This window comes from Anomaloglossus baeobatrachus, chromosome 1 (genome assembly GCF_048569485.1).
Source record: "Anomaloglossus baeobatrachus isolate aAnoBae1 chromosome 1, aAnoBae1.hap1, whole genome shotgun sequence".
Classification (NCBI taxonomy): Eukaryota; Metazoa; Chordata; class Amphibia; order Anura; family Aromobatidae; genus Anomaloglossus; species Anomaloglossus baeobatrachus.
This window is the reverse complement of record NC_134353.1, coordinates 665,940,252-665,965,804: the sequence shown is the minus strand read 5'-3', so window position 1 is coordinate 665,965,804 and position 25,553 is coordinate 665,940,252. Positions and strand designations below refer to the sequence as shown.

Below are 25,553 nucleotides of genomic sequence, written 5' to 3'. Positions count from 1 at the left end.
CAACTGGTCGTCCTCTAAGCCCTTGGCCTCGTCCACTAACTCAGCCAAGGACCAAAAACCCAACTGGCACACGAAGCCGCCTCCTCAGAAGACCGCAGGAGCTGCTGCCACTAAGGCAGCCTCCTCTTGACTATCTGGCCGCGCCAGCAACGTCCTTGGTCGGTGGCAGGCTCTCCCACTTTGGCGACGTGTGGTTTCAACACGTCTCCGATCAGTGGGCGCGGGATATCATCTCCCACGGCTACAGGATAGAATTCTCTTCCAGCCCGCCAAACAGATTTTTTCTGTCAACTCCCCCCGGCTCCAAGGCCGCCGCCTTCTCTCAGGCCGTGGCATCCTTGCAGGCCAACGGAGTAATTGTACCGGTTCCCGCCCGGGAACGGTTCAGAGGTTTCTACTCAAATCTCTTCCTAGTCCCCAAAAAGGACGGTTCCTTCCGGCCCATCCTGGATCTCAAGCTTCTCAACAAGCATGTTCAGGTGCGGCATTTTCGCATGGAGTCTCTGCGATCGGTCATTGCTTCAATGACCCAAGGAGATTTCCTGGCATCCATCGACATCAGAGATGCCTATCTGCATGTGCCAATTGCAGTTTCACACCAGCGTTGGCTACGTTTTGCAATCGGAGAGGAACATTTCCAATTCGTGGCTCTCCCCTTCGGGTTAGCCACGGCCCCTCGAGTATTCACCAAGATCATGGCAGCAGTGGTTGCGGTTCTGCACCTCCAGGGGTTGGCAGTGATTCCTTACCTGGACGACCTTCTAGTCAAGGCTTCATCCAGTGCAGACTGTCAGCGGAGTGTCTCGCTCACTCTCTCCACTCTAGCCCAATTCGGGTGGCTTGTCAATCTGCCCAAATCCACTCTGACTCCGACCCAGAAGCTCATGTACCTAGGGATGCAATTCGAGACTCTGCCGGCACTTGTGAAGCTGCCCTTAGTCAAACAGCAGTCCCTCCATCTGGCGGTGCGCTCTTTACTGAGGCCCCGCCGTCATTCCATCAGGCACCTAATGCAGGTGCTGGGTCAGATGGTGGCGTCAATGGAAGCGGTTCCCTTTGCCCAGTTCCATCTGCGTCCTCTGCAGCTGGACATTCTCCGTTGTTGGGACAAGCGGACTTCCTCCTTGCACAGGTTAGTGGCTCTGTCGCCACAGACCAGGGGCTCCCTTCAGTGGTGGCTTCGGCCCCTCTCTCTGTCTCAGGGACGCTCCTTCCTGGCCCCGTCCTGGGTGATCCTCACCACGGATGCCAGTCTATCCGGCTGGGGAGCAGTATATCTCCACCACAGAGCGCAGGGCACTTGGACTCCGTCCGAATCAGCCCTCTCGATCAATGTGCTGGAAATCAGAGCTGTGCTTCTAGCTCTCTTAGCCTTTCACCACCTGTTGGCGGGCAAGCACATTCGAGTCCAGTCAGACAACGCGACAGCGGTTGCCTACATCAATCACCAGGGCGGGACACGCAGCCGCCTGGCAATGTTGGAGGTTCAACGCATCCTTCAGTGGACGGAGGACTCCATGTCCACCATATCCGCAGTCCACATCCCAGGCGTGGAAAACTGGGAGACAGATTATCTCAGCCGTCAAACCGTAGACAGTGGCGAGTGGTCTCTGCATCCGGCAGTGTTTCGGTCAATCTGCCGCAAGTGGGGCACTCCGGAAGTGGATCTAATGGCATCCCGGCACAACAACAAGGTTCCGGTTTACGTGGCTCGCTCCCACGATCCTCAGGCCTTTGCAGCGGACGCTCTGGTTCAAGATTGGTCCCAGTTTCGTCTGTCCTACGTGTTTCCCCCTCTAGCTCTCTTGCCCAGAGTCCTGCGCAAGATCAGAATGGAGGGCCGTCGGGTCATCCTCATTGCTCCGGACTGGCCCAGGCGAGCTTGGTACCCAGACCTGCTCCATCTGTCCGTAGAGGTGCCGTGGCATCTCCCGGACCGTCCAGACCTTCTCTCACAAGGTCCGTTTTTCCGCCAGAATTCTGCGGCTCTCAGATTGACGGCGTGGCTCTTGAGTCCTGGATCTTGACGACTTCTGGTATTCCTCCTGAAGTCATCTCCACTATGACTCGGGCTCGGAAGTCTTCCTCGGCCAAAATCTATCACAGGACCTGGAGAATTTTCCTATCCTGGTGTCGCTCTTCCGGCCATGCTCCTTGGCCTTTTTCCTTGCCGACCCTCCTGTCCTTTCTACAGTCCGGTCTGCAGCTAGGACTATCCCTCAATTCCTTCAAGGGACAGGTCTCGGCTCTGTCAGTGTTGTTCCAGCGGCGTATCGCCCGGCTGGCTCAGGTGCGCACCTTCATGCAGGGCGCGTCTCACATCATTCCGCCTTACCGGCAGCCCTTGGATCCCTGGGACCTCAATCTGGTCCTCACGGCCTTGCAGAAACCCCCCTTTGAACCTCTTAGGGAGGTTTCTTTGTCTCTTCTTTCACAGAAAGTGGTCTTTCTAGTGGCCATAACTTCCCTCAGGAGAGTCTCTGATTTGGCTGCGCTCTCTTCGGAGTCACCTTTTTTGGTTTTTCATCAAGACAAGGTGGTTCTCCGTCCGACTCCGGACTTTCTCCCTAAGGTGGTTTCTCCTTTCCACCTTAACCAGGACATTTCCCTGCCTTCCTTTTGTCCGGCTCCTGTTCATCGCTTTGAAAAAGCGTTGCATACTCTGGATCTGGTGCGGGCGCTCCGGATCTATGTGTCTCGCGCCGCTGTTCTTAGGCGGTGCACCTCTCTTTTTGTGCTAACCACAGGTCGGCGTAAGGGCCTCTCGGCTTCTAAGCCGACCTTGGCTCGTTGGATTAGGTTGGCCATTTCCGATGCCTACCAGTGTACTAAGGTGCCTCCCCCGCCGGGGATCAAGGCACACTCGACCAGAGCTGTCGGTGCCTCTTGGGCTTTCAGGCACCAGGCTACGGCTCAGCAGGTCTGTCAGGCTGCCACTTGGACTAGTCTGCATACCTTTTCAAAGCACTACCAAGTGCATGCTCATGCTTCGGCAGATGCGAGCTTGGGCAGACGCATCCTTCAGGCGGTTGTCGCCCATTTGTGAAGTTAGGTTCCGCCTACTTCCCAGTTTTCTGTTTATTCCCACCCATGGACTGCTTTGAGACGTCCCAATGTCTGGGTCTCCCATAGGAACGATAAAGAAAATGAGAATTTTTTTTACTTACCGTAAATTCTTTTTCTTATAGTTCCGTATTGGGAGACCCAGCACCCTCCCTGTTGCCTGTTGGCAGTTTCTTGTTCCGCGTGTTATCACCGGCTGTTGTTGTAGACAGAGGCTCCGGTTGTTCCGGTTCTTGCTCTGTCTTTACTTGTGGGTGGCTATTCTCCTTCAGCTTTTGCACTAAACTGGCTAGATCTGGTTATCCAGGGGGTGTATATGCTCAGAGGGAGGAGCTACACTTTTTAGTGTAGTACTTTGTGTGTCCTCCGGAGGCAGAAGCTATACACCCAATGTCTGGGTCTCCCAATACGGAACTATAAGAAAAAGAATTTACGGTAAGTAAACAAAATTCTCTTTTTTTTTGTTATTCCAATACACACAAAGGGGAAAAAAGGAGGAATAGCAATAATTTTCTGGGAGAAATGCATCATTTTCTGGAACAATTTCAGTGTTGCCAACACTATCGGCTATGATGGTTTGTCAAATATTATCAAATGATGGGATATCCCAGTGTTCTTCTATACTGTTACAAGATGGAAATAAGCCTTTAAAACCAGATCTTGGCATTTGTAATGTATATGATACTTCTTACGCTACATGCGCACGCTGCTTCTTTTTCGTGTTCACAAACTGCAGCCAAAACTGCACCTTGTCAGAGAGAGCCTGGAAATGTCACAAAAAATGTAGGTGCTTTTTTGGTGCGTTTTTGCTGCTTTTTTTTGGTGCGTTTTTGGCTGCAGTTTTGTCAACAATTGTTTCATGTATTATTCAGTTCAAACAAGCCCATAAAGCTTGTTGAATTGAAAAAAAAAAATTATAAATAAAAAAAACTGGCGTGCGGTCCCCCCAACTTTAATGCCAGCCAGATAAAGCCATACGGCTGAAGGCTGGTATTCTCAGGATGGGGAGCTCCACGTTATGGGGAGCCGCCCACCCTAACAATATCAGTCAGCAGCCGCCCAGAATGGCCGCATCCATTAGATGCGGCTGTTCTGGGAAAGTACCCGGCTCTTCCCGATTTTCCCTGGTGCGTTGGCAAATCGGGGTAATAAGGAGTTATTGGCAGCCCATAGCTGCCACTAAATCCTAGATTAATCATGTCAGGCGTCTCCCCGAGATACCTTCCATGATTAATCTGTAAGTTACAGTAAATAAACACCCACCTGAAAAAATCCTTTATTAGAAATAAAAAACACTAACAAATTCCCTTGTTCTCCCATTTAATAAGCCCCAAAAAGCCCTCTATGTCCGGCGTAATCCAGGATGGTCCAACGTCGCTTCCAGCTCTGCTGCATGGAGGTGACCGGAGAAGCAGTAGACACCGCCGCTCCGGTCAGCTCCATGCAGCAACTGAAGACAGCCGCGCGATCAGCTGAGCTGTCACTGTGGTTACCCGTGGCCACCGCTGAATCCAGTGACAGCGGGTAACCTCAGTGACAGCTCAGCTGATCGCGCTACTGCGTGGAGCTGACAGGAGCGTGGAGGACGGGACTATCAGCGGTGGCAGCGAGAGGGGTCCATCATCTCCCCTGTGCGTGCACGCTGGGGACAGCGGTACGTCGGGGAACACGTGGAGGACTGGACTATCAGCGGCGGCAGCAAGAGGGGGATGGACATTGGCAGCTGAAAACATTGATTTTTCCCTCTCGCTGCCGCTGATAGTCCCGTCCTCCACATCATCTCCCCTGGGGACAGCGGTACTTCGGGGAACACGTGGAGGACGGGACGGGACCACTTGCCTGTTACCTCACTTCCTGACAAATCACCTGCGTTTTTGGTACCAAAAACGCAGGTAAAAGGCAGGTAAAATGCACCACTTTTGATTAGCATGCATTTTTCCTGCGTTTTTGATGCCCTCATTGATTTCAATGGGTGACAAATGTTGACAAAAACGCAGGAAGAATGAACATGCTGCATTTTTTTTTTTGTCACAAACTTTTGACAAAACGCTGACAAACTGCAATGTGCGCATGACAAATCTGACTTCTCATAGACTTTGCTGGGAAGTCAAATGTCAGAAAGTTCTGCTGACAAAACTGCAGCCAAAAAAGCAGCAAAAAAGCAGCGTGCGCATGTAGCCTTAGACTGGTTAGGCTACATGCGCACGCTGCATCTTTTTGTGTTCACAAACTGCAGCCAAAACTGCACCTTGTCAGAGAGAGCCTGGAAATGTCACAAAAAACGCATGTAATTTTAGGTGCGTTTTTGGTGCGTTTTTCACACCCTGCGTTTTTGCTGCGTTTTTGTGACAAATGTTGACAAAAACGCAGGAAGAATGAACATGATGCATTTTATTTGTCACAAACCTTTGACAAATAAAACGCTGACAAATAAACTGCAACATGCGCATGACAAATCTGACTTCTCATAGACTTTGCTGGGAAGTCAAATGTCAGAAAGTTCTGACAACAAAACTGCAGCCAAAAAAGCAGCAAAAAAGCAGGAAAAAAAGCAGCGTGCGCATGTAGCCTTAGTGTTTAGTAAGTTTCTGATCTGTGGAAGTATGAGTGCAGTTCATAATCCTAAATAGTTGGAACTTCTCACTGAACTTGTATTGGTGGATCCTTTTTTTATGAAGCTTTTCTCGTCTTTTTTTTTTTTTTTTTCCTTCCCCATATAGAAACTTTTGAGAAGGCTCTAAATGCAGGGTTCATTCAAGCCACAGATTATGTAGACATTTGGCAGTCATATTTGGACTATCTCAGACGAAGGGTGGACTTCACAAAAGGTAACTAAATATTAAGTCTATTGTAAGATTTTAGATCTTTTTAACTGCACAAATAAAAATTGTCCAAATCTGTCATTTTCAATTGGTCTGGGTACCTGAAGTGTAGTGTGGTGTCCCAAGAGCAGATTTTGATTGGAAAGGTTTTCTTCTCTTCTGTCGTCCTTTATTTTCTTACTTATGGCTATTGTGGAACTGTCCAGTATGACTGGGGGTTCACGTAATGAAACATGTTGTTTTTGCTGAGTAAGGGCCAAATAGATAAATCGGCCAAACCTGCTGATTTTGGAGGAACCATATGACTGACATTCTGATGTGTATTGGGGTCTTTTGAGTCTACTCCAACAGATCGAGTGGCTGGAATTTCCGTTTCCACCCCTGATTCTTTTTTTCAGGGAAGCCGCTTTCTCCTTTCTCCCCATAGCACTCATATTCTCTCTATAGAGCTGAGCGCTCATGTGTATGGAGGAGTCTGGAGAGATGGCGGTCTACCAAACGGACATTCAGCCTACAGTTATTGGAGTATGGCCACTTTATTGAGCCATATATGTGCTTTGTGACTAAATACATTAGAATTAAGCTGGGAAGATACAAACTCTGCACCATTCACAAAACTGAATTGGACGGTTTGTAATAAAGCCGCGTATACATTATTTCTTATCTGATTCATTGACCTTTCAGACTCCAGTAAAGAACACGAGGAGCTTAGAGCTGCATTTGTTCGTGCCCTAGACTACCTTAAGCAAGAAGTGGAAGAAAGTAAGTATTTGTAGACCGGTACGATGATTTCTGTTCAGTTCCCTGCAAGTTTTGTACTTTTTTATTTTTTTAAAGTGCTTAGGAACAGACTGAAGATAGATTTGATATAATCTATATCTGTGCAACCTTTCTTTTTCGCTCCTAATTGGGAGACCCAGACAGTGGGTGTATAGCTACTGCCCTCTGGAGGCCGCACAAAGAACTACACTTAAAAGTGTAAGGCCCCTCCCCTTCTGGCTATACACCCTCCCGTAGGAGTACAGATTCCTCAGTTTTAGCTTTGTGCGCAAGGAGGTCAGACACGCACGCATAGCTCCATTGTTTTTAGTCAGCAGCAGCTGCTGACTATGTCGGATGGAAGAAAAGAGGGCCCATAAACAGGGCTCCCAGCATGCTCCCTTCTCACCCCACTGTATGTCGGAGGTGTTTGTAAGGTTGAGGTACCCATTGCGGGTACGGCGGCAGGAGCCCACATGCTGATTCCTTCCCCATCCCTTTTTACAGGGCTCTGGGTGAAGTGGGATTTACTGGTCTCCAGGCACTGAGACCGGGCTCCATCTACAGCCCCTGGACAAGATGCTGGATGGAGCGGAGTACATCAGGGACATGGCCCTGCATCCTCAAGGTACTCTGTGTCCCCGTGCAGGCGCTCACACCGCAGCATGCTGGGTGTTGTAGTGCGCCGGGGGACATCAGCGCTACGGCGCTTGTGCCATGGCCTCATTCAGCTTAGCTGAAGCAGGCACACTTCCAGGAATCGGTCGCGCCGGCCGCTGGGACTGCGGCGCGGCTGGCACTTGTGGTGCGCCGGGGACTTCAGCGCGGCCCGCGCTTTTACGGCGGCCGCGCTGATAACTCGAGTCCCCGGCTTTTGCGGCCTGCTTCCGTTCGTTCCCGCCCCCGGACCTGCCAGTCAGGAGAGGGGCGGGACGCTGGCCACATCTAGAAATCGGTCATGCCGGCCGCTGGGACTGCGGCGCGGCTGGCACTTGTGGTGCGCCGGGGACTTCAGCGCGGCCCGCGCTTTTACGGCGGCCGCGCTGATAACTCGAGTCCCCGGCTTTTGCGGCCTGCTCCCGTTCGTTCCCGCCCCCAGACCTGCCAGTCAGGAGAGGGGCGGGACGCTGGCCAGTGCATCAGCGCTGAGGGCTGGAGTCGTTTTAAGTGCTATGGAATTAATAGCGCTATATAAATGAATAAAATTATTATTATAATTATTATACTCCAGCCCTCACAATCGGCACAGAGGGGACACTGTTTCCCGCACTTTTGTTTGGGAACTCCCACGGACCGCCCCTCTCCACAGACGCCGGCAGCCATTCCTGCTGACACGCTGAGCTGCAGAGGGGAGCCGGGGAGACCCAGACAAGGAATTCTGCGCCTCTTACCCGCTATTCAGCGGGCGGTAAGCAGCCCTCAGGGCTCACCCCCTCTTGTGCCAGTAGTATTCTTAGTATTTTGTTGCTACAAATACTTGGTATTACATAGCGCTGGTCGCCCTTTGGCTATAGACTCTCTCACATTCAGAGAGCCAGCAGCATGTCGTCCGCAAAACGCAAGGGTGCCAAGGCACAGACATTATATGCTTCCTGCACCGCATGTGGGACTTTTCTACCGGCAGGCTCCACGGACCCCCATTGTGTGCAGTGCTCGGCCCCTGCGGCGCTTGCACAGCCGGGGCCTCTGCTGGACGTGACCCAGGGTGTACCACCTGTGAATGCTGTCCAGGTGACAGGCACTGAGTTTGCAGCTTTTGCTGACAGAATGTCTCTCACTATGTCACAAATTCTTGACACATTGCGAGCTAGGCCTGTACTTCAGGCCACGGACACTGTGCAATCATTGCCCCCTGGTCCCCCTCAGCTCCAAGCTCCGGGACGGGCATATACACCTCAGGGTGAAGACTCTGACTCGGACGATGGCCCCGGGCAGCCTAAGCGGGCTCGCTATGACGGGCCTTCACATTCATCTCAATGGTCAGGATCCCAGCGAGATGAATCTATGGGTGATGAGGCGGACGTAACTGATCAGGATTCTGATCCTGGAACCGCTCTCAATCTAGATACACCAGATGGTGACGCCATAGTTAATGATCTTATATTTAACATCAATAAGATGTTAAATATTTCCCCACCAGCTCCTCTTGTGGAGGAGTCAGCTTCGCAGCACGAGAGAATCCATTTCAGATACCCTAAGCGTACTTTAAGCACTTTTCTGGACCACGCTGACTTTAGAGACGCAATCCAGAAACCCCACGCTTATCCTGAAAGGCGTTTTCCTAAACGGCTTAAAGATACACGCTATCCTTTTCCCCCTGAGGTGGTCAAGGGTTGGACCCAGTGTCCAAAAGTGGATCCTCCAATTTCCAGGCTTGCAGCTAGATCCTTGGTTGCAGTTGAAGATGGAGCGGCACTTAAAGATGCCACTGACAGGCAGATGGAGCTCTGGCTGAAATCCATCTATGAAGCGATTGGAGCGTCATTAGCGCCTTCTTTTGCAGCCGTATGGGCACTCCAAGCTATCTCAGCCGGGCTTGCGCGAGTTGACTCCGTCACACGTGCATTTGCCCCGCAGGTAGCACCATTGACCTCGCAAATGGCGGCATTCGCGTCGTACGCGATTAATGCTGTTCTTGACGCTACAAGCCGCACGGCAGTGGCGTCAGCCAACTCCGTTGTTTTGCGTAGGGCCCTGTGGTTGAGACATTGGAAAGCAGATTCTCATTCCAAGAAGTGCTTAACCAATTTGCCTTTTTCTCGTGACCGATTGTTTGGAGAGCGTTTGGATGAAATCATCAAACACTCCAAGGGTAAGGACTCATCCTTACCGCAACACAGACAAAACAGACCCCAACAGAGGAAGGGTCAGTCTGGTTATCGGTCCTTTCGAGGACCGGGCAGGTCCCAATTCGCATCGTCAAAAAAGACTCAAAAAGACCAGAGACGCTCAGATTCTTGGAGGTCTCAGTCACGCCCAAAAAGGGCAGCCGGAGGAACCGTTGCCAAAACGGCGTCCTCCTGACTTGAGGTCTCCGATTCCCACACCCGCGGTCGGTGGGAGGCTTTCCCACTTTGGCGACATCTGGCTGTCACACGTCAAAGACCGTTGGGTGAGGGATATTCTGTCTCACGGGTACAGGATAGAGTTCAGTTCTCGTCCGCCAACTCGTTTCTTCAGAACTTCTCCCCCACCAGACCGAGCCGATGCTCTGTTGCAGGCGGTGGCCGCTCTAAAAGCGGAAGGAGTGGTGACCTCCGTCCCTCTTCAGGAACAAGGTCACGGTTTTTACTCCAATCTGTTTGTGGTCCCAAAAAAGGACGGATCGTATCGGCCCGTCCTGGATCTAAAGTTGCTCAACAGACACGTAAAAGTCAGGAGGTTCCGGATGGAATCCCTACGCTCCGTCATAGCCTCAATGTCTCAAGGAGATTTTCTAGCATCAATAGATATCAAAGATGCGTATCTCCACGTGCCGATCGCACCAGAGCATCAGCGTTTCCTACGCTTCGTCATACACGACGCACACCTGCAGTTCGTAGCGTTACCTTTCGGTCTGGCAACAGCCCCCCGGGTCTTCACCAAGGTCATGGCAGCAGTAGTAGCTGTTCTGCACTCGCAGGGTCACTCGGTCATCCCGTATCTAGACGACCTGCTTATAAAGGCACCCTCTCAAGAGGCATGCCAACACAGTCTGAAAGTGGCACTAGACACTCTCCAGAGTTTCGGGTGGATTATCAACTTTCCAAAGTCTCATCTAACCCCGACCCAATCTCTGACTTATCTTGGCATGGAGTTTCATACTCTCTCAGCGATAGTGAAGCTTCCACTGGACAAGCAGTGCTCGCTGCGGACTGGAGTGCAATCTCTCCTTCAGAGCCAGTCGCACTCACTGAGGCGCCTCATGCATTTCCTAGGAAAGATGGTAGCAGCAATGGAGGCAGTCCCGTTCGCGCAGTTTCATCTGCGCCCTCTACAATGGGACATTCTACGCCAATGGGACGGGAAATCGACGTCCCTCGACAGGACTGTCTCCCTCTCTCAGACTGCCAAGGACTCTCTGCGTTGGTGGCTTCTCCCCACCTCATTGTCACAGGGAAGGTCGTTCCTTCCCCCGTCCTGGGCAGTGGTCACGACGGATGCGAGCCTATCAGGGTGGGGAGCGGTGTATCTCCACCACAGGGCTCAGGGGATGTGGACTCTGGAAGAGTCCACCCTGCAGATCAATGTTCTGGAAATCAGAGCAATCTATCTTGCCCTGCGAGCCTTCCAACAATGGCTGGAAGGCAAACAGATTCGGATTCAGTCGGACAATTCCACGGCGGTGGCGTACATCAACCACCAAGGGGGAACACGCAGTCGCCAAGCCTTTCAAGAAGTCCAACGGATTTTGACGTGGGTGGAAAGCAGAGCGTCCACCATATCCGCAGTTCACATCCCAGGCGTGGAAAACTGGGAAGCAGACTTTCTCAGTCGCCAGGGCATGGACGCAGGAGAATGGTCCCTTCACCCGGACGTGTTTCAGCAGATCTGTTGCCGCTGGGGGACGCCGGACGTCGATCTGATGGCGTCGCGACACAACAACAAGGTCCCAGTTTTCATGGCACGGTCTCACGATCACCGAGCACTGGCGGCAGACGCCTTGGTTCAGGATTGGTCGCAATTCCGACTCCCCTATGTGTTCCCACCTCTAGCATTGTTACCCAGAGTTCTCCGGAAAATCAGGTCCGACTGCCATCGAGCCATACTCGTCGCTCCAGATTGGCCAAGAAGGTCGTGGTACCCGGATCTGTGGCATCTCACGGTAGGCCAACCGTGGACACTACCAGACCGTCCAGATTTGCTGTCTCAAGGGCCGTTTTTCCATCTGAATTCTGCGGCCCTGAACCTGACTGTGTGGCCATTGAGTCCTGGATCCTAGCGGCCTCAGGTTTATCTCATGAAGTTGTTGCCACAATGAGACAGGCTAGAAAACCATCCTCAGCTAAGATCTATCACAGAACGTGGAAGATATTCTTAGCGTGGTGCGTGGCTCAAGGGTTTTCTCCCTGGCCATTTGCATTGCCAACTTTTCTTTCCTTCCTGCAGTCTGGGTTGGAAAAAGGCTTGTCGCTTAGCTCTCTTAAGGGTCAAGTCTCCGCGCTATCCGTATTCTTTCAGAAGCGCTTGGCACAGCTTTCTAAAGTACGCACTTTTCTCCAAGGAGTTTGTCATATCGTTCCTCCTTACAGACGGCCATTGGAACCCTGGGATCTGAACAAGGTTCTCATTGCTCTCCAGAAGCCGCCTTTCGAGCCTTTGAAAGAGGTTCCCCTTTCTCGGCTTTCACAAAAGGTAGTTTTTCTTGTGGCGGTCACGTCTCTTCGAAGAGTGTCCGAGCTAGCGGCGTTATCTTGCAAATCTCCCTTCCTGGTGTTTCACCAAGACAAGGTAGTACTGCGTCCAATTCCAGAGTTTTCTCCCAAGGTGGTTTCTTCCTTTCATCTCAATCAGGATATCACTTTACCATCTTTGTGTCCGCATCCAGTTCACCAATTTGAAAAGGGTTTACATCTGTTGGACCTGGTGAGAGCACTCAGGATTTACATTTCTCGCACGGCGGCTCTACGCCGTTCTGATGCGCTCTTTGTCCTAGTCGCTGGTCAGCATAAGGGATCGCAAGCTTCCAAATCCACCCTGGCGCGGTGGATCAAGGAACCAATTCTTCACACATACCGTTCTGCTGGGCTTCCGATTCCATCTGGACTGAAGGCCCATTCTACCAGAGCCGTGGGTGCGTCCTGGGCATTGCGGCATCAGGCTACGGCTCAGCAAGTGTGCCAGGCGGCTACCTGGTCGAGTCTGCACACGTTTACCAAACACTATCAAGTGCATACCTACGCTTCGGCAGATGCCAGCCTAGGTAGACAGGTCCTTCAGGCGGCGGTGGCCCACCTGTAGGAAGAGGCTGTCTGACAGCCCGTTCATGTGGTATCTTTTTACCCACCCAGGGACTGCTTTTGGACGTCCCACTGTCTGGGTCTCCCAATTAGGAGCGAAAAAGAAGAAGGGAATTTTGTTTACTTACCGTAAATTCCTTTTCTTCTAGCTCCAATTGGGAGACCCAGCACCCGCCCTATTTGTTCTTAGGGTTTCGTTTTTCGGGTGCACATGTTGTTCATGTTGTTTCTTAAGTTCTCCGATCATGTTATCGGATTGAATTTGTTTTTGAAACTGTTATTGGCTTTCCTCCTTCTTGCTTTGGTACTAAAACTGAGGAATCTGTACTCCTACGGGAGGGTGTATAGCCAGAAGGGGAGGGGCCTTACACTTTTAAGTGTAGTTCTTTGTGCGGCCTCCAGAGGGCAGTAGCTATACACCCACTGTCTGGGTCTCCCAATTGGAGCTAGAAGAAAAGGAATTTACGGTAAGTAAACAAAATTCCCTTCTTTATACATATATTACCGTATGCAGCAGTTCCAGACCTCCCTGTCTGCTTTCTTAGATCACATTGTAGAGCATTCATATGTGCTGCGCTCTGATCTCTCAGATAACTAAGGCCTGTTTTACACTTCAGTTTTTTCCATCAGTCACAATCCATTTTGTGACTGATGTGACGAATCCGTCGCAGATTGTAGTAAAACTGATGTGACGGATCATGTAAAAAAAAAAAAAAAAAAAAGGATCAGTCGTGCCACTTTTTTTTCTGACCAGAATAGAATTTACACATCTGAGCTTGCTCTGTTAGAAAAAGATGGATCCGTTATTTGACAGATTGCGACAGATTCAGAGCCCATAGGCTTCCATTATAACAAACGACGGACGAAGACGCACACAAAAAACGTTCCTGTGGACGTCTGCTCCATCGGCCGGACAAAAATTTCTCGAAGGATCCGTCGCACGACGGATGAAGCGTGAAGCCATCCGTCGCTAATACAAGTCAATGAGAAAAAAACGGATCCAGCGCTTTTTTCACAAAACGACGGATTGTGACTGATGGCAAAAACACTGATGTGTGAAAGAGGCTTAAGCGGCTGAGCAGGAGAGATTGAGCGGAGCTTGCTGGCAGGTTACAGAAAGCTTGTGTCCACATGACGGTTAATAGAATGGATCTTTGGTGCACAGGTGGAAGAAAAATAAAACTGACACATGTAGATAGCTAGTAGATTTATACGTCACAGAAGTCCCAGACAAAAGCCGATCGCCTACATTTCCATTCTCTGTGTAACATAGAATACATGTAACGCCGTCCTTGTTTGTTCACTTTTCTGTGTGATCATAAAGGGCATAGAAAATCAATGTAGCACGGCACTGTTCAATATAACCATACTGATAGGGAACCTAGATTGTGACCCCAATGGGCACAGTGTTGCCAATGTATGGAAAGCGCTGTGGAATTAATAGCGCTATATAAATGAATAAATATTATTATTATAAAATCTGCAATAGGCATCCTTTTATAATGCAGGAGTTAGAATAACTTCTACTAAAGTGTACAGTCGGCTAAATTGTGTATAAGGAGTTTAAGTGGCATAAATGTGAGACATTACACATGGAAGACACCAGGCACATCGTTGATTCCGCCATAAATGTCCTTGTGCCCTTTATGAAGTTAGGTACAAAACAATCAAAGTCAAGTGTATTGGGACTTGTTATGTCACTGTTGGGGACCGTACATAATGCCCTTTATTTTTTTTATAGAATCCTCCTAATATACTTCTACCACTTTAGAATAAATCATTGCCCTCCTAACCTAGAGCACCAAGAAACGAGCACAACAGTAGACCACCAACATTACCCCTCCACATCTTTATATCACTTATAGTTTTAATATTAACATTTTTTTTTCTTATTTTCTGTTGTCCAAACCTTTTTAGTTGGGTGAAAAGGTCATTATAAGGAGTGTCAAGTGTCTGTTATATTGACTGTTTCTGCAATCTTCACAGGGTTTAGTGAAAGCGGAGATCCGTCTTGTAGCATCATGCAGAACTGGGCGAGCATAGAGGTAAGATTTCAAACCTTGCGATACACTGAAGAGCTGGCTCCACCTGCAGTTTATCCACCATCTCCGGCTGTGATTCCGCTCCGTTGTGTCTGCTAGATGCAGTATAGAGTGCTTTACACGCTGCGACATCGCTAGCGATCTCGTTAGCGATGTGACATGCCAGATCTCAGATGCGATCTGCCCAGATCGCACATAGGTCGGTTTTTATAGCGCCGGTCACATGTGCGATCTCGGCATATCGCATCTGTGATCTGGCGTGTCACATCGCTAACAAGATCGCTAGCGATGTCGCAGCGTGTAAAGCACCCTTATGATATCGATTAGTGTCTGTGCACTCGCTGTCACAGCCGGAGATGGTGAACGAATGATATGCACAGCTCCTTGTTAATTATGGCTTGAATACTATGAAAGATTCTGCCACCTATTGTGTCCCCTTTGCTACCACCCACCCATTTCATGGCAGCTCAGGAGCTATAGATAGAAATGACCTGTTTATGCAAATATTTTTCACTTTGCTAGATATATCAAGGCCAAATAATTATATACAAACTAATGTGCATTTTATATATTACTGGCTGAATGAAATATGCAAGGAAGTGGCATTCATTTTCTCTGCTGTGTACGCTGCTGGTTTCTGCTGTATATTCTGTGTCACAATCCGACACATTATAGAGGGGTATTTCAATGTGAAATTAAAAATATTTCCACTTCATTCCTTAGGCCCGACACTGCAATAACATGCAGAAAGCTAGAGAGCTGTGGGATAGCATCATGACCAGAGGCAACTCCAAGTTTGCCAATATGTGGCTGGAGTATTACAACTTAGAAAGGTAAGAACAGCGGTCAGAGCTAGTCAGTGACTTTTCTGCTTCAGCATATATGAGCATTTAACATTACTGGCGGGCAATGTACTTTACATCTCCTTGCTGTAGGTTTTCTGGTGATTATATTGATGACCTTTTACTTGGGTCAATCATTTTATAATAGTGGGGTCCAGCACCCAGTATCGGCACTGCTCAAATGCTACCCGCAATACCCAGTAGCGGCCACTACACGCATTAGAGCAGAGCAGTGCTGCATTGATTAGTGTGCCGGCTGTTGGACTCCCGCTGATCTGACATCCGTATCAAATGACTGGACAATCCCCTTAAATCAATCTGACAGGCATAGGAAAACAATCTGATTTGTACACACACTACATATTTTTTATTTACTATAGTTTTCTATCCTTCTCTCTGAGTTTCTTTCTACCATCTGGTAATCGGTGAGAACACAGGTTGGCTTTTTCCTTTGTACATTGAGCTCTTCTATCTATCTTCATAAAGAAATGTACTTTATTGTAAGATACAACCTATGCTAAATCCATTAAATGGCTGCAGGACAGTATTAAATGGAGTCTGTCACCAGGTTTTTGCCACCTAATCTGAGAACAGCATAACGTAGGGGTAGAGATCCTGATTCCAATGGTGTCACTTACTGGGCTGCTTAGTGTAGTTTTGATAAAATCACTGTTTAATCAGCAGTAGATTATCATTGCAGGACTACTTGGCGTGCTCCCAGGTAGTCCAGCATATTCATAAGATCTGTATAACTGCTAGATCTGTAGCAGAGAAAACATTGATTTTCCAGATGCAGGCAAGCCTGAGTCAGTTCAGTGCATTATCTAACTGATCAAACAATTAAACTGGTATGGAACTGGTATGTATTGTAAAAATAAAATGGAGTAATAAAAACATATGAAAACGTGGTTAAATTTGGGAAAAATGCAAACCAAACACCATTGAAAAAGATGCATGTTTGTTATCACTGCAACTAATGAACCATGCTATAAAGCTTGTTGAGGGGACTGGTGATTCTGCAAGATTTAAAACCGCACCTTGGCAGGAGCTCATAGGATAGGGGAATGAGGTGAGCATTTAACTGCACTTTAGAAGTCATTGGGCTGGAGAGTGCTGACTGGTTTGTTAGAAGTTACATTCCAGGAGAGGAGTTAACTAAGGCGCACACTCGGCCAATGTCACGTGGCAGAGGTCCACGGAAACCAGCTGTACACTGTTTGTTTTAATGTTTTGTTTATTAAACCAATATAAACAGAATGTATGCACATAAGGCTGGGGCCACACGGGGACTACTGCGATCCCCTTGCATGAAACTCGGCTCGTGCTGGCAGTACAGCAGAGCCGAGTCTCATGCTTGTGTCCTTGCAACTGAGGTCCGTTCGTGCGAGCAGACCTCAGCTGCAGGGGGCGGGCTGGCACTCAGGAGGGGAGGGAGGGATTTCTCTCCCTCTCGCCTGTGTAGCCGGCTATAGACATTCTCGCTCTGCACGCACGGTACACCGATGTACCGCGAGTGCAGTGCGATTTTTCTCTCGCCCCATTCACTTGAATGGGTGCGAGAGAAAGAGTCTCGGATTACAATCGCAGCATGCTGCGATTGTTTTCTCGGTCCGATTAGGGCTGAGAAAATAATCGCTCATGTGTGCTGTCACACAGGCTAGAATTGGTCCGAGTGGAATGCGATGTTTTATTGCACTCCACTCGCACCGATTTTCTCGCCGTGTGGCTTAGGCCTAACAAGAAAAATATGGACATCACTAGCATCACTATGAAACTAATTTGCATTAAACTGCATTGAACCACCTTCCAGGTACAATGTCGTCTGTAGAACAGAGTCTCAAATCATGCAAAAGTCATTATATCAGGCGAATAGTGGAAGGTGAGCCAGATCATGTCCTACTTTCATAACAGTATAAAAAAGAGGAACAGTTTTAACCTTTTTTTTTTTTTCCTATTTAAAGGAGAGAAAATAGAGAAGAAAACATATAGCGGAAGCAAGAAAATAGAAGGAGGGAGAAGGGGGGAGGGGGGGGGGAAATCACTGAGGGCTCCGAGCAAAGCCCTCAGCACCTACCCCCCAGCTTTAGGAAGGGAGATAGAGGGTTTAAGAGATTTTAGAAAGGGGGAAAGGATAGGGGGGGATGGAGTAGGGAAAGGGTGTTGGTCTAGGGTCCATTCATCATATGTTCATGGTACTCAGGACTAGGTCGTCCGCTCACTCGGTCCCCTAATGGGGGGGGGAGAAGACAGCCTAGGTTTCTTTTAAGTCATCCCCTGCGCAATCGCCGTCAGAAAAGAAGGATTGTATTTGTAGTCCTTCCAGGTCTTCCAAACTTGCCCAAAGAAGAACAATTGTTGTCGTGAGAGGGCAGAGAGCTCCTCCGCGTGGTATAGTTGGTCAATTTTCTGTAACAGCTGCGAGATGGTGGGTATATTAGCCGTGCGCCACAATTGAGCAATCAGCAGTTTGCAAGCTGAGCTCACAAAAGACACCAGTTTCGAGTTAGCCTTATCATTAGGCCACAATGGGAAATTTAGTAGCAGATGCATGGGTTCTGGGCCCCCCTGCTTGTTTGTAAGGTCAAAAATCAACTGGATTGCCATCTTCCAGAATATCTGGAGGCGAGGGCACGTCCACCAAATATGCATATACGTTCCTCTATCCCCCTCACATCTCCAGCAGAGACCCGAAGAGGCAGACTGCCAAGCAGCGGCCGTGTCCGGGACTATGTACCATCTCGCAACTACTTTGAAGGAACTCTCTTGAACCCTCACACAACATGACGGTCCATGCGAGGCCCTATAAATTTGATTCGTTTGAGCGTCAGTAAATGTGGTGTTCAGATCTTTCTCCCACTTCAATATGTAAGCTCTTTTTACTACCAATTCTTTTGTAAGTAGGGTGTTATATAAGCGAGATAAGATTTTTTTAGGAGACCTTGTTTGCGAGCAATACGATTCAAATGCGGTTAAGGGTCTAGTGAGGTTGGACTGTGACAGTAATGGTTGAATTGTGCGTTTTATTGTCATATAATGTAGAAATGTGAGTTTAGAAAGGAGGGGGATCTCACCCATCTCCTGCCTTGAGACCAAAGAACGGTCTTTTAGAAGATCTATGACTGGGATCTTTGCATTACTTAGATATGTAGATTTCGCGGTGTTGGCGAGATTCAGACTGGAGTCAAGTATATCGGAGATTAGGGTAAGTGGTGAAAGAGGAGGGGCCAGGAGCTCTATGTTACGATTCCAGTTGTCCAAGAGTGTTCTAGTCAGTTCATTGGCGCAAGACCTTTTATTTCCCTGACAAGGGGGGGCGAGTAAAAGAGCTCGTAAGGGGGAGGGGGCCAGGTGTTCCTCTATTGCCGTCCACAACTTATTCGGGGGGCATCTGACCCAATCTACTGCTCTAGAGAGGACAGCAGCTTTATAATATACGGATATGTTTGGGAGACCCATTCCCCCTTTGTCCTTTGGGAGACTTAGAATGTGAAAATTGATTCTTGGTTTGTGCTTGTTCCAGATGTAATTGGAGATTAAAGAATTACATTGAGAAAGGAAAGATTTGGGGACTGGTATAGGTAACATTTGAAAGAGGTATATGAATTTTGGGAGTACTATGCTTTTGATAAGATTTTTCCGGCCTATCCAAGAGATGAAAGGCGCTTTCCATGAGGCTATCTGCGTGTTGAGTTTGGGAAGGAGAGGCTTATAATTTAGGTCAAAAAGTGATTTGGGGGTTTTCCTTATTTTGATGCCGAGATAGGTAATGTGGCTTTTTGGCCACCTGAATGGAAACGACTTCTGGAGACGTTTGATGACATCGCTCGGAACGTTTAGACTCAGTGCTTCAGATTTGGAGAGATTAATTTTAAAGTTGGACCATTGGCTGTATTCTTCTAGTGTGTTCATGAAGGCAGGGAAGCCTCTTTCGGGTCTGGACATTACTACCAACAAGTCATCGGCAAAGGCGGCGGATTTGTGGTGAGTCCCCTGTAGGTTAATCCCCTCAATTCCCTGGTTTTGTTGGATGGAGCATATCAATGGCTCCATTACCATGACAAAAAGTAGGGGGGACAAGGGGCATCCCTGCCTGGTTCCATTTTTGATGTCGAAGGAGTCAGTCAGCGTGTTATTTATTTTGATTCTGGCTGTGGGGAATGTGTACATCTGTAGTATTGCATGTATAACCGACTGAGGAAACTGAAAAGCCTCCAACGTACCCCGCAGGAAGGTCCAGTCCACCCTATCAAACGCCTTCTCGGCATCTGTTCCCAATAGCACAAGGGGCAAGCTCCGGGTCCTAGCATGTTGCATTAGATGAAGTAAGCGTAGCGCATTATCCTTCCCTTCTCTTCCCCGTATAAATCCGGATTGCTCCGGGGATATAAGGTCAGGAAGGATTTCCGCAACCCGGTTTGCTATTAAACTAGCGTAGATTTTTAGGTCCACATTCAAAAGCGAGATGGGCCTATAACTTCCACAGCTTTCCGGGTCCTTCCCTTCCTTATGTATTAATGAAATATGGGCTTCCAGAGTTTGTTTGGGAATAGGATCCCCCAGGAGCAGAGCATTGCATGTTGCCAGGAGATGGTCCCCCAAGATGTCAAAGAACTTTTTATAATATATGGTTGGTAGGCCATCTGGGCCTGGCGCTCTTCCCGTGGGGCATCTGGACAAGGTAGACTGAACCTCAGCACGAGAAAAAGGTCTTGTCAGGGATTCTTGTTGTGTTTTGGAGAGTGTCGGGAGGCTTAGATTGGCTAGGTAGTTATGTATGCCGCGTTTTCTCTTGTCTGTTTCCGTTGTTGCTTCTTCTGGTCGGGATTGATATAGGCTCTTATAGAATTGTAAAAATTCATTTGAGATTTGTGAATAGTCCTGAGTGCGGTGTCCCTGTGGTGTTTTGAGTGTATGTATAAACGTGCAGGCCTGTCTTGTTTTTATTAGTGACATCATGAGTTTGGAGGCCTTGTCCCCATGTACAAATATGCGGTTTTTCCAGCTCAAATGTAACTTGGCCGATTGTTTGTTGAGTATGTCTCTTAGTGCCACCCGTTTGGCAGTCAGTAATTCTAAAGTCTGTTGGGACAGAGATTTTTTGTGTTGGGTTTCCAATATAGTTATTTCTTCATATAGATTCTGTAGGATCCGTTTCCTCTGTTTATTAAGGTGTGAGGATATGGAAATCAGTTCTCCCCTTATGACCGCTTTATGTGCTTCCCACAAAAGTGGTGCTTTGATGTCTTGCGTCTTATTCTCCGCAAAATAATTGCGGAGACGATCAGAAATACGTTTCCTGTTGTCTTCTGGGGAGAGAACTGACTCATTTAGCCTCCATGTGCGGTGAATCAGATATGCCCTCTGTAATGTGAAACTTGCCGTGACATAACTATGATCAGAGTTCGGCGTAGATTGGATTGTTGTCTGTGACGTTAGATAGTAGAAACCTGGGTAAGAAAATGCAGTCTATCCTGTGATATGATTTATGAGGGTGAGAAAAGAAGGTAAAATCTTTGGTGGTTGGATGTTGTAGTCGCCAGACATCAGTCAAGGATAGAGAGAGGAGAGCAGTCTTGACTCGAGAAAGATCCCTGAGTGATATGTGGCTCTTTTTTGAGGTTGAGTCTAATTTTAGTTCCAAAGCTACATTAAAATCTCCACAGAGTATTGGGATACCTTCCGAAAAGGTCTTAAATTTTTTTAGTGTGGAAAGCAGCCACCTCACCTGTTTGACATTTGGAGCATAAATATTTCCCATAGTTACCATGGAACCCGCTAATAGGCCTTTAACAAAAATGAACCGGCCCTCCGGATCAATTACTTCATGTTGGAGTAAAAAGGGTATGTCTTTGGCGAATGCTATCGACACCCCTTTAGTCCGTTTATTTGGGGAGGGAGCATGAAACCACCACGTATTATAGTATGCTTTTTCAAAGCTTGGAATTTTGCCCTTGCAGAAGTGTGTTTCTTGCAGAAAGATTATGTCAATATGTTTCTTGTGGAAATTAGACAGAGTTTGTGCCCTTGGTATGGGGGAATTCAACCCATTAGCGTTAAAACTTGTCACATTAAATACCTTATGTTGTGTCTGCATAGTGACGGTTGCGGGTGGACGACCCTTTTTCCGGTGGGGTGAATGGACCAGACAAACGACCATACTGGGAAAGAAGGGAGCAGAAGAGATGGGGGATGAAGAAAAGATCAGAAAAAGAACAATATGTTAAAGTCAACAATAACAACATATTTATCATCTAGATAAGAATAGATATGCATCACGAGGGAGCAGAAAGTGTAGGGCCCCTAAAGTGACTTCATGCTTTTAACTTGCATAAACATTGGTTGGCAATAAAAGGCTTGAGCCTAGGCCTTCTCATGGAGCTTGTTTCCTGAGTTCGTCTGGAGCTTCTGTGCCGCATTGCGTCTAGGCCTTTGTGCCTTCGGGATGACGCTGTGCCAGGGTGACGGCTCTGGAAGTTGCTGTAGCGCAGTTGCTGAGCTATGGATTTCTAATTCAGGATATTTCTCCAAAGTAATCCCTATATCTTCGCAGATTTGCCTAATTTCGCCTGATGTTTTGCCTTGATAGTGTTTCCCTTTTGCTGTTATTGCAATGCCAAATGGATATAGCCAGCGGTATGGGAATTGGCGTTGGCGCAGTTCCTCTGTGAAGGGTTTCAATATTCGCCTCTTGGTCAGAGTTGTGGCAGCTAGGTTTTGGAAAATCCTGATTTCGGAGTCTTCATATTTTATAGTTCCAGCTTCCCTTGCTTTTTTGAGAATGAGCTCCTTAATACGGTAGTCCATGAAACGGCAAATGACATCTCTTGATAGTTCCCCCTGCCTGGGACGGGGTCTCAAAGATCTATGGTCTCTGACCAACTCTATCGGTGGTACAGGGTCAGTGTCTATCAAGTCGGAGAAGATGCTTAAAAGAGCTGGGGTCAGGGCTTCGTTTACTACCGATTCTGGGAGACCTTTTATTCTGAGATTGTTCCGTCTCTCTCTATTTTCATGGTCCTCCAGGATGGTATGGATCTGGTTGACATTATCTTCTTGTTGGTGAAGACTAGAGATGATGGCGTTGGATGTTGTGGTGATCGTGGCCTGGGAGGCTTCCAGTGTTTCCACTCTGTGGCCTATCTGGCCAATATCCTGTTTGATGTGAGAGAGCTCCTTCACTACCGGTTCCAAGGCTTTGTTGAGAATCCTTTTAATAAAGGATCTGGAGATTGGAAGGCTCTTGCTAGAATCCATGTCTTCTGCGTCACTGACGTCATCCTCCATTTCCTGTGTGGTATTAGCAGATGAGTTTTGAGGACATTCAGCCCCCGCTTCTGCTGGCAGGAGATGCTTTTTGAGGAATTTGTCTACATCTGCTTGGGTCGTGGTCACCGCTGGTTTAGGCAGAGCACTGGCCATTTTATTACCAAATTTGACCATGTCGAAGTCAGCTTTTATGTTATTGTGTTATATCCAGTATAATGGGGGTCCGGTCTCTCCGCTCCCTCTGGGCAGCGTGGGCTGCACCGCTTTACATACCCCTGTGGGGGGGGGGGGGGGGTCAGGTGGACTGTGCTTTTTTATATGATGTAGGACCAATGGGGTGTCCTCTATGATCCCTCTGCTGTGTTTTCCCCTCAGCAGTCCCTGGGTCCAGGAAGATATATAGCTCCAGGTCTGGGAATACCGCTTAAGAGCCCTTCTTGTGACCCTAAATGCAAAAGTCTCACTCCTGGCAGACCCTCAGGCAGCAGAGGAAAGAGTGGTATGTCTCTTGCTATGTTGTAAGTGCAGCCACAATGCCAAGAGGGGAGGGGGGGGGGGCTCACGGTTCAGGACTCCCCCAGATTCCCCTGTCCGGTTCCTGAGTGCGGCTTCACCCCGGGCCCAGGTCTGACAGCCCTCTGGTTCCCAGGCAGGCTTGCGACGTTCTGCTATGGGAGCGGAGGGGGGGGGGGAGGAAAAGCACGCCTTCTCGGTGAGTGAGGGTCTTGGCGGGGTTTGTCCCCAACTCACCCGGTTCTTCCTGGGTGGGCGCGCGGGCGCGAGGAGTCGTCCGGGGGTGCGGGGTCAATCACTTACCGCCCAGACTCCTCTCCGGACCCGGCAGGGTTCCTCAGAGCGTCACCCTCAGCTGTCGCGAGGGTTCCGGCCGAGGCCTCCGATCTCCTGGCTGCCTCCGGAAGGCCCGGCGTGACTCGCCAACCTCCCCGCTCCGGCTCCCTCTGTCTGCCGACCGGGCAGATGACAGTCTCTTCTCCACTTCCCGTGGGTCTCCTGGTCTGTGGTCTGCGGCTGTTCGTTTGTCGCGTCTACCTCTGGGCCGCGGGATCAGGATGGTGAGTGCAGGACTCCAAGATGGCGGCGGTCCCTCTTCTCCCCTCTCTGGTTGCCGGATCTGCTGGCTGATGGGGCCGATTCTGGGGGATGAGGTGGCAGCTCAGTGCAACCTCAATTATCTCTGTCTGAGCCCTCTGTCGCCTTCTGAATCGCCTCTGCACGAGCACTCCTCGTCCCCGGGAGTGTTATTGCTGTGGCCCTGCGGCCTGCTGTATGGTTCCCGGCCTCAGTCTCGAGGGGCCTCCACAGGGTCCCAGCGCTGTTGTTGCTGTCAAATTTAGGATCCCCCTCTGTCTGCCCGATCTCCGTAGCCTAGGTGGAGGGTCTTGGACTGATTATTGACGGCTGGGGGGCTGGATGTTATCGGATGGTCAGGAGCTCCCTCATGCACGTCTGCTGCTGACCGCAGCCATTTTGGACTCCCCCAGCTGTACACTATGAACGCTAAAAGCTGTCATTGCAGGAGAATGTCATCAGATGGAAAAAGCAAGTTGATTTTCAAACTTATTTTCATTCTAATTAACTAAAACAATATCACTTTTAAGGGTGCTTTAAAACAGATTATTCCATTGAAAGGAGCCTGCCGAAACTGAATTTTTCGGTTTATAGGATTCCCCAGATTATAAGACGCACCCAAAATTTACAGGAAAAAAAAATAATAAATGGGGTCTGTCTTACAATCCGGTGGTTTCTTACTGGGGAAGTTATGGTGCCGCAGGGTCACTGGAGGCAGGAGTGGTGGAGCAGTCGATGTTCCAGGTTGCGGGTGTCCCACATGCTGTGAGGTAGGCAACTTCCAGAAACTGTTGGTGGTGTGGGCTTCAAAGACCTGGTGCCCGGAGTCGGCGCTTATGCAGATTGAGCTGTTGGCTCAATGACAAGCCGAGATCTCCTCTGTGCACGCGCCACCTTCGGGCGCAATTTTCCTTAAGTCCGCTGCTGGGAGATCAAAAGGGCCGGAGGTGGCACGTGTACAGATGACATCTTGAGCCGAGAGCTCCATCTGGGTACGCACCGCCCCAGCACAACGCCTACCTCCTGCGACCTCCACCACCTCCTGGTAAGGTGCATTCGGATTATAAGGCGCACCCCTCATTTTCCTCCCAATCTTTGGGGAGGTAAAGTGCGTCTTATAATCCGAAAAATACGGTACATGCAAATTCAAAATGGATAGAAAACAAGTTGATGGAAGGTGCACTTAAATGTTTGGCCTCACCATGATGCACTGAGTGTCAGCAGAGAATGACTGTTCAAAACCAAAACAAGCAGAGTCCCTTTAATGTACATTTTCATGTAGACAATTATGGTATGTGTTTGGTCAGCTGGAATACAGCAGTTTGACCCCTTCAGTTGAGCACAATGTCCTTTGATGTTGTCCTGATATTTTTGTCACATTTATCTTCATCCGGCATCAACTCCAATGTAATGTGTTTTGTAATTCTTGCATAATGGAATTAGTCATGTTTTATCTTCAGGTTCCTCATAATGCAGTGTAGACATGATATAGGTATGTAGGTTGTACGATATGGAAAATGTATTTATCTGTGTTGTATCCTTGTGTTCTCGCAGAGCCCATGGTGACACTCAACACTGTAGGAAGGCTTTACATCGTGCCGTGCAATGCACAGTGGATTATCCTGAGCATGTGTGTGATGTACTGCTTACCCTGGAGAGATTAGAAGGTGGGTAACTTGTGTAAAATGTTACAATAGAAATGTAATGGTTTTTTATAAACATCAATACGAT

General features: G+C 48.7%; 1 protein-coding gene across 2 annotated transcripts in view; it reads left to right on the top strand.

Moving 5' to 3' along the window:
• SART3 (spliceosome associated factor 3, U4/U6 recycling protein) overlaps positions 1–25,553 on the top strand; it is a 108,471-nt gene that overhangs the window by 43,885 nt on the left and 39,033 nt on the right. For both annotated transcript variants that reach the window (XM_075341708.1, XM_075341707.1), the window contains exons 9-13: positions 5,784–5,891; positions 6,570–6,647; positions 14,570–14,628; positions 15,349–15,458; positions 25,377–25,489. In XM_075341708.1, the coding sequence (XP_075197823.1) occupies positions 5,784–5,891; positions 6,570–6,647; positions 14,570–14,628; positions 15,349–15,458; positions 25,377–25,489 (468 nt within the window). The remainder of the gene's footprint in view (positions 1–5,783; positions 5,892–6,569; positions 6,648–14,569; positions 14,629–15,348; positions 15,459–25,376; positions 25,490–25,553) is intronic.